We start from the raw sequence: 9,336 nt of genomic DNA, 5'->3' as shown, positions 1-9,336 counted from the left end.
AAAATATATAATAAAGTGCTTTTAGATACTAATTATTATACTTAGAAAGATATATAATAAATATATAGATATTAATAGAAGATTTAATTTCATTTTATCATACTTTTAAATAAATAAATAATATAGTCAAGTATAAAACAAAATTTATATCGCTTGTTTTAAAAAATATTGTGACACCCCAACTTTTAAGATGCTATTGTTTTACGGTTTCTTTAGTTCATTTTATTTTAAAACATTATTTTGTTTCAGGGAAGATACTAAAGTTATTTCTTTGGGTTTGATTTAAAATCTTATTTTGTTTTAAAAGACTAGAAACCCTAAAATTTTAATCAAAAACCCTAGTTTACTTGTGACTATGTTTAAATCCCTCATATTTGACTCAAAACCCTAATTTTATTTTATGGAATTGTACAATTCATCACACTTTTCTTAAAATTCCTTTTATTTGGAAATTATTTATTTAATATGATCCTCCTACTCAAGTACTCCACAATAAGTGTAAATAAACCTAGAAAGTAGGGTTTCACTCTTCGTTTTCAAGATTGGAGCAATTTAGGGTTTTCGCGATTTTTCCGCCGGATGAATTTTCGGTACAGAGCAAGGACCAAACTTGGTGATTAAAAGTGACTTTTAAGTGAGAAATAATATGTGATTAGAAGCAATGATACAAGGTTAGTAAATAGGAAGTAAAAACCCTAGTACGTGTGTTTTTTTTATAAAAAAAAAACGGCGCGAACCGGCGGGTCCCGCGCACTACCGATTGAACGCACCACTTGACCACCACTTTCTTCCCATACAAGTCTATTGATATTTGAGCAAAATATCTCCTAATTTACAGCTAAGCTTAACCGAAATTTGTGGCTCAAATGCAAGGAAGGAAAGAGAAAATTTTTGTGGTTGAGGTTAAGCCAAGTGTTGGCCAAACTTGTGGTTAGAATTAATTCTTATCTTTCTACCTTCTTATAAGACAAATTTAGCTTAATCTCCTTCATTATTTTCTGCATCTTGGCCGAGTAAGGAGAGAGAGAAAGGGAGAGCAAGAGTTGCACCATTTTCTTCTTGATTTACACTAACCAAGTGCTAAAATCGAATTCTAAACCGATTGATCGTAAGTTTGGAAGCTTGGGAAGCTAAGGGAACCAAAAATTTCAAGAAATAGTGGAGGATCACTCTTGCAAGCCTTCTTTTTGAGGTATAAAATCTGATCTATGGCTTTGATCCTTTTATTCTTGTTTAAGATGTTAAATAGTTCATGTTTTCGGTTTGATTACAAGTTATGCAAGTTGATGTGATGATTTTGGATGAGATAGGTAAGTTAGGGTTTGATTAATTTCTGCCTATACTTGATGTATGATCGATATATGTTGTATCCAAAGTTATATAGGGGGTTTTGGTAGCAAGTATAGCAAGGAATTTAGAAAACTATCATTGAAACCAAAAGATTCCAGATTTCTGGAAAATTTTTCCCCTTTCTGTCCGTTTTTGTTGCACCATGTTAGAGGCCGAATTGGGCTTGGCATAAAACATTAAAGTTATAGAGAATGGTATTTTATAGATGCCTACAAAATTTCAGCTCAATCGGAGCAACGTAGCTCGTGAAAAGACCAAAATACCCTCGCTGATTTAGGTCACTTTCCAGAGTTCCGCGTGGACAGTTTAGTCCTTTTGGTTGAATTTATTCACTATAATCCGTTTGGATTTAGCCTTTCACCAAAACATGAAAGTTTCATTGCTCTGTCTTAGCTTTGTAACGCCACCAAGAACACCTTAAACGGACCTTGGTAGACTGAGATATGGTCACTTGAATGCAGTACGGTGGATTAGCCGAATAGTTGAAACCAGGTTACATGGATTGGGAATTTGATCAGGTTAAACTGGAAATTGGACTAGGTAATCTTCATGAAAATTGTAGCCTTATGTCTCAGATTTCTAATACCTTTGGAATTTCTTGATTTGGATTTTTGAGCTGGGAGTTATAGTCCAGCAAACATACTCTGTCCGTTACTCTGAGTGCAAATTCCTGGAATGGTTTTCTGCACTTTCGACCCATCTCTGTTCAGATCCGGATTTAGGTGTCTTCATGAAAATTGTAGCCCTTTCTCTTAGCTTCGCAACGGTACCTCATGTACCTTGATCCGACACTCGTAGCTTCGATGAGATTCAAAACAGTTTTGACGGCAAAATGGCTAGGCCACCATTTCCGTTTCCGTATGCCGTTTCCGCACTCGTATGTGCCGATTTTGCCGTTTTGCTTGTTTTAGGTATATTAGTGGCCGTTTATGATATTATGTGACGCAATCTTCTATTTCAGACGGCGGTGAGTTAGGTGGAGCCGGTGGGGCCTACTAGCTACTTTTCGTGACGCGAATTTCGTCCTTTTGTTATCGTTGTTCGTTGTGTAAGTATTCAGGCCGCTCTTACGTGTTAGTTGCTTATGTGTTTCGATATGTATGAAAAGGGTACCTAGGCGAGGGTGTACTTTATCGCACTCGACCTAAACCCTAATTTGCGCACATATTTGTACATGGCATATGTATATGAATCATTTTGGAACTAAACCCCTTGAGCTTGTGGCTCGGGGTGACTTTGGCATAAATTTTGTGAAGTTTGTGAGTTTGGGGCCCGATCTCATTACCTAGATGGACTATTCGAGCCGGTTAGGGCTTTGTCGAAGTCAGTCCAACCTGGTTTGAGGTCACCAAGTTTGTGAATCCGGTTCACCGATCATGTGGACCAAGTTTGTGACCCGAGCTTGTGAACCAAGCTCAATTTCGTTCGCTCGAGCAAGTTTGTGAGGTGACTGGCCAGAGAGGGTGATAAGGTGTACGGTGGGTGTACAAGTGAAGTTCTACGGACCATTATTTGAGGTCGACGGAGTGTCGGCAGGAGGTCACACATGGCAAACGATCTGGCTTTGGAGCCACCCGTATCCTTACTATGTGATGTTATCTTTCTGCTTTTGCTTTACTCTTACCATATAATTGGTTGATACGTGAAAATTTACGCTTTTGCCCCTGTTTACTTACTAAGCATATAGCTTACCCCGTTCCATTTGTTTTCCTTAGCAGGGGGACGGCACGGGGATCGCTCGGGAAGATGGTTAGATTTTGAGCTATAGAATACTTGAATTTGTATTTGTTAAAAGTTGACGAATAAGATGTACATAGTTGGCGTGGTGGTTGGAGTTATCAGTTTTTCTAGGTTTTACTTTCTGGTACTTGTGATATGTAATTCTTGGAGAATTGAATGTAATATTTGAGATTTATCTTATACTTCATTGGAGGACTGTAGTGAGTGAGTGAGTCTCGGCGAGAGTTGGGCAGGCGACCCGCCGAACCCTGGGGTACGCCCTAGGGGAAAGTGGGGCCGTCACAAATATAGCATTATTTTATTTTTTATTTGAAAACAAAGTAATTTTCTAACTAAACAAATATTGTCAGTTGACAGGTGCCGAACCTGTGCAATAATAATAATAATAAAACCTAACTACTACAAAAAGTAGTCAATAATCAATTCTAAGTACTGGAGCAGGGACTCTAGGTGTGCAATAGGTTACTTGATTCACCCTGTTTCCGAAGAGTGTGCTTAATCCGATATACCAGAATTAATTAACTGACTAAATTCACTAACTAGTAGACAGTGGCAAGCAGGGTCGTCTCCTCAGGGACTGGGGAGAAATTTATTTCCTTTCAAGTCAAGACAAATGGGGATTTTCAGGATTAAATGCTAACTAAATAAATTAAATGCAGAAAATAATTAATTAAAAGAAATAATTAGGAGAACTCTAGCCAAGGGTACACTTCAGAAATTGTTCATGCACTGATCATTTATTCAAGTATAATTCCAACATTTATTAATAGATTAGTTATAGTTGTCATGCATGCGATAAACAACCAACCTTCCCTTAATTTCTCGATAGTTAAGGTACGACCGTTAACTATTTCTCTAACCCGAAAACAACCCTAGGTACTACCGTAGGATTTAATTTCTTGATTGCATTAATAATTAGAAAAGCTCAATCCTAACTAACAAACACTCTACGAGAGTTTGTTTAAATTAGATTGTATGTTTCCCTGACATAAACCCAATTACGCCAGTTGCTACTGAGATGGAGATAATCGAACAATTACGGATTCAATTACCCCTAATTAGCAAAACAGCCTATGTGAATAATTAATTATTGCGCACTAATCAACCATACACAAGAGCTATAACAATTATATGCAGGAAACATATAAATACAAATAAATGGAGAAAACAGTTAAAATAATTTAGATCTCATAGTCATTGCCGAACCAAATCGTCAGTTGTCCCCTTGATTAGAATTGAGAAGTTAGTTCTCCATAATTAGAGAACAAGCCATCTGAACAAAGTTGAAAAGAGCCGTCGATTCCTTTTTCCCAAAGCCGGTCAACCGAGAAAAGAAAAGGAACAATTGATTTCAATTGCTTTCAATTGTCTTCAAAGCCCAAACGCACAGAGAGTCTGATGCTCCCTTTTAATTTTTCGGTCAAAACAAGAATGAAAAGCAATTCCAATAGTCTACAATGGAGGCCCCCGCTTGCCTTTCTCTTAATTGTTATAAAACTAACTAAAACGTAAGTCAAAGGCCTAAACTTCCTGGAAGTCTAATTCCTCTTTTCCGTTGGTAGCCTAGCCGCCGAAAATGAAGGAAGTGATTTCCTTCTTATCAGCTGGCCCCACCAGAGAGGAAAACAAAACGGTTCCCCCCAATTCTCCTCTTTATCCTCTCCAAAAATCGGTATTCAAATACCAAATGCCAAAACTCCCTAAAATAAAAGAAAATCTATTACAATTTAATTTCTTCAGCTTCTTAAGCGGACCCCACTGCTTCCCGAAGTTGTAGTCCGCTGCTTTACTCCCTTCTTAAAGTGCCCCACGTGCGACGAACCAAGGTAATCCGGCTCTGAGGGCTAGAGTTAGGTGTGAGCACGCCTAAATGTCAAGAAGTCCTGGAATGTTGATTTTTAGCACATTTTCTTCACTATTTCCTGCAAATAACACCAACACAAAATATCAGTAGAATCCACCCAACTAATGCAATATTTAATCAAAGAATTGTGTAATACTACCCAAAATATCTCACTAAAATGCACCCTATCATCAGTTTAAAAGTTAAAAGGATTAATTGTACAATGAAAAATAAACAAGTTTACTTAAAAAATATTTAGTTATCAAATTAAAACAAAGCAAGTGGTAAAGTCTATATATATATATATTTAAATGAAGATCCAATGTACAAATCTTATCAAAAGCATTGTTAAGTGGCTAATTGTGCATATAATTGGTGAATATTTTCCCCTTTATTTTGCTAAAATATGGTGTTAATCGATAAATTTCACTCATATTTGAATTTTGGTATTGTTTTTAGGAATTGTTGGTGAGAATGAAGTAAAAGGCGCATTAAAAGTCGACTTTCCAGAAGACGTCTTGTTAAGCGTGCCCACGCTTTGTCAAACGCGAAGTTGTGATTCTAAAGATCTATGTCTAGAAGACTCCAGTCTGTTAAGCGTGCCCACGCTTATTTGACAAGGTAGTCAAGAGTTCGCAGGACATGAGATCAATCTGTCAATTGATCAAAAAGCCGGTTGCTGCCCATGGTTTTACATATTAGTCACGGAATTGGAGATCTTGAGGCGTTATGACTTGATGTAATTTATTTTGGAAACCAATTGATAGGTCTTGGTTGGTTAGTTTAGTTTAAGTAGGAGTCCTAGACGGAAAAGGGGAGCCCATCCTTATTAATAGGGGAGAAAACAGACGTAGGCTATAATTCTTTTTCCTCTTTCTCTCTTCGACAAAGCAAGAACCCTAATTTAGTTTTGGTCGCAAATCTACCATGAGGAATGGCTAATTTCTTTTCTTGTTGAAGGATAATTGAAGCTTTGGTTCGACTATACTGTGAGATCTAACTTGATTTGTTTGCTTCACTTATTTATGAGTATTTATATGTTCTTTGTGCATTCATGATTATGATTATTTTCTATAGTTAAATACCTGATCAATATTTAATTGTCAAAATAGTCTAGTGCCATCTAAAATATCAAATCCGTAATTGTTTGATGGTTTTAGTATCTGTGGCGTGTGATATAATTTGATTGTAAAAGAAACTTTCGAATCTATGTCACGGGAATATATAATCTAACTTAAATGAACCGAGCTTGTGTGTTTGTTGGTTAGAATTGGTAGCTTCTCTAATTATTAATGCTATCAATAGGTTAAATCCTAAGAGCTTGTTTAGGATTGCTTAATTGGCAAGAGAAATAGCCACAGAACGTGTTGTGGTTATTGAAACAATAAGAAAAGGCAGGTTGTCAGAGCGTGTTGACAACCATAATCAATTTATTTATGACTAAGTGATTTCACCTTTGCATCGATGATCAGTTAAATGAACCAAAGTGTAAATTAGACCTTCAACTAGAGTGTTGCCTATTCTTGGTTTAGTTTTATTTAATTTGTGATACTGTCTTTATTTTTATTCAAATGAGCTATTTAGTTAATTTCTCCTGATCCCCCATTTTTCACAAAGAAATAAATCACCCAGTCCCTGTGGATACGACCCTACTCACCACTATGCTCGAATTCATATTTTTTGAGTAGAAACTTTTATTTTTGCTGGTCTAACAAGCCAACAAATTTTGGCGCCGTTGCCGGGGACTGGTGCCTTATTAATTTATTTTCTTTGATTTTTATTTTTATTTTCTTTTTTATTCTGTTGCTAGTTTATGCCTCGATCTTCTCGTACAGGTGAATTGCAATACGATCCTGAGATAGAGAAGACAGCACGTATACTGAAAAAAAAAAACTAAGCAACAAGCAAGGTCGTCTAACTTGGTTGAACCTTCTAGTGAATCTGAAGAGGAGATTGAAACCATGGCGGACGAGAGAACCTTGAGAGAGCTAGCTACACCAGATTTAAATCAACAACCTCTTTGCATAACATATCCTATTTTAGAAGTACCATTTGAATTGAAATCTGGATTAATTCACTTACTTCCATCTTTTCGTGGACTTGCAGGTGAAGATCCTCACAAGCACCTCAAGGAATTTCATGTGGTATGCTCAACCATGAAGTCCCAAGGAATCACGGAGGAGCAAATAAAATTAAGAGCCTTTCCATTTTCTTTAGCCGATAAAGCTAAGGATTGGCTCTATTATTTGCCCTCTGGATCAATTACCACGTGGACTGATATGAAGCAGCAATTTCTTGAGAAATTTTTTCCTGCTTCTCGAGCTGCAAGCATTAGGAAAGATATCTGTGGGATTAGACAATTTAATGGAGAGACATTGCACGAGTATTGGGAAAGGTTCAAACAGTTATGTGCAAGTTGTCCTCACCATCAAATCCCTGATCAACTTCTCATTCAATATTTTTACGAGGGATTATCAGCAACAGATAGGAAAATCATTAACGCAGCCAGTGGAGGAGCATTGGTGAATAAAACACCAACGGAAGCGAGAAGGATAATTTCAAGCATGGCAGCCAATGGTCAACAATTTGGTGAGAGATAGGACTATGATCCTAGAAAAGTCAATGAGGTGAGTATTTCCTCTATTGAACAGTAATTAGATTCTCTAACCTCTTTGGTGGAAAAGTTGGTTGTCAGACAGGTTCAGCAAGCCAAAACATGTGGAATCTGCTATGCTTCTAGCCATCATACTGATATGTGTCCCACACTACAAGATGATCCAAATGAATATGTGAATGCAGTTGGCAGATTTCCTGGTCCACCTCAAATGCGCTATGATCCTTATTCAAACACCTACAATCCAGGGTGGAAGGATCATCCAAATTTCAGTTATGCTCCAAGGCCACCGGGATTTCACCAACAGCAATATCAGCCTAGGCCCGCAAATTCACAACAGCAACCGGTTTCAAAATCAGGTACATCACTTGAAGAAATTGTTAAATCATTAGCTACTAATGCACAACAATTTCAACAGGAGATGAGAACTAGTATTCAAAATCTGGAGAATCAAGTGGGCCAACTAGCAGCTGCATTTAATCGATGGGAGTCTCAAGATTCAGGAAAATTGCCTTCACAGACTATTATTAACCCCAAGCAAAATGTGAGTGCAATTACATTGAAAAATGACAAAGAGTTGCCACAACCCAGTCAGAGAATTTCTGAGCAGGCCATTGAGGAGGCTATTGAGAAAAAAAAAAGTGGCACCCAAACCTAAAGATGTGCCGCAGCAAAAATTCAGAGATGAATAGTCAGTAGTGGTGACACCTCCTCCTCCATTTCCCAGTCGATTTGCAAAATCCAAGAAGGAAGAGCAAGAGCAAGAAGTTTTTGACATTTTTCGCAAAGTTGAGGTAAATATTCCTCTTCTCAATGCCATTAAATAAATTCCACAATATGCGAAATTTCTTAGAGAATTGTGCACCACTAAGAAAAAGTTAAAGGGTTTTGAAAAGATTTATATGGGAGAAAATGTTTCAGCGGTTTTACAACAGAAATTGCCTCCTAAATATAAGGATCCAGGTATATTTACTGTTCCTTGCAAAATAGGGAATGTTAAGGTCGAAAAAGCATTGATAGATTTAGGAGCTGCAATAAATATCATGCCTCGTTCCATTTATAATTCTCTGAATCTTGGACCCTTAGAAGAAACGAGTGTCATTATGCAACTTGCTGATAGGTCTAATGCATATCCTGATGGGGTGTTAGAGGATATTCTAGTTCAAGTTGATAAATTGGTTTTTCCTGCAGATTTCTATGTGTTGGATAGGGATGATGATTTTTCTGTTTCACCCCCAATTTTGTTAGGCAGACCATTTTTAATAACATCTAAAACAAAAATTGATGTTTATTCAGGAACCTTGACAATGGAATTTGATGGTGAAATAATAAAATTCAATATTTGTGATCCCATTAAATGTTCCAGTGAGGCACATTCTGTTTTTGTTATAGATGTAATTGACCCTTTCATACGGCAAAAGTTTGAATTAAATGGTAGAGATACTTTGAAGGTTGTAATCAATCGCAATTTGGATTCGCCAGAAATGTCAAGAGGTGCAAAGAAGTTTGAGTTACACCCTGATTGATCACTGGTATCATCTAACCAAAGATGTTAAAGAAAGGCGCTACTTGGAAGGTACTCCAAGAGTTTCAATTTTTAGTTTTTTGTGTTTTTTTTATTTCGTATTTTTGTGTTAAAGGTGAGTTTAGTTTGGCTCCTATTGACCGAAACTTTTTATTGTAGGTAAACTCTTAGGCAGACGACTTTCGATTATAAGACGTGCCCACGCTTTACGCTAAATGCAGACCGTTGATTTTCAAGACCCTCTGTTATAAGACGTGCCCACGC

At 37.0% G+C, this 9,336-nt stretch overlaps 1 protein-coding gene across 1 annotated transcript; it reads left to right on the top strand.

The window, feature by feature from the left end:
* Window positions 1-8,449: 8,449 nt before the first annotated feature.
* Window positions 8,450-9,073, top strand: LOC140009954 (uncharacterized). Its single transcript, XM_072056304.1, has one exon. It carries the CDS (start codon window positions 8,450-8,452, stop codon window positions 9,071-9,073), a length of 624 nt encoding a protein of 207 aa, XP_071912405.1.
* The last annotated feature ends 263 nt before the right edge of the window (window positions 9,074-9,336 follow it).

This window comes from Coffea arabica, chromosome 6e, assembly GCF_036785885.1.
Source record: "Coffea arabica cultivar ET-39 chromosome 6e, Coffea Arabica ET-39 HiFi, whole genome shotgun sequence".
Taxonomy (NCBI): domain Eukaryota; kingdom Viridiplantae; phylum Streptophyta; class Magnoliopsida; order Gentianales; family Rubiaceae; genus Coffea; species Coffea arabica.
The sequence above is the reverse complement of the archived record's forward strand: the minus strand, read 5'-3'. Positions and strand labels throughout refer to the sequence as shown.

What these genes read in the sequence shown, in the direction of transcription:
- LOC140009954 (XM_072056304.1), top strand. Translation starts at nt 8,450, where the DNA reads ATGGGAGAAAATGTTTCAGCGGTTTTACAACAGAAATTGCCTCCTAAA.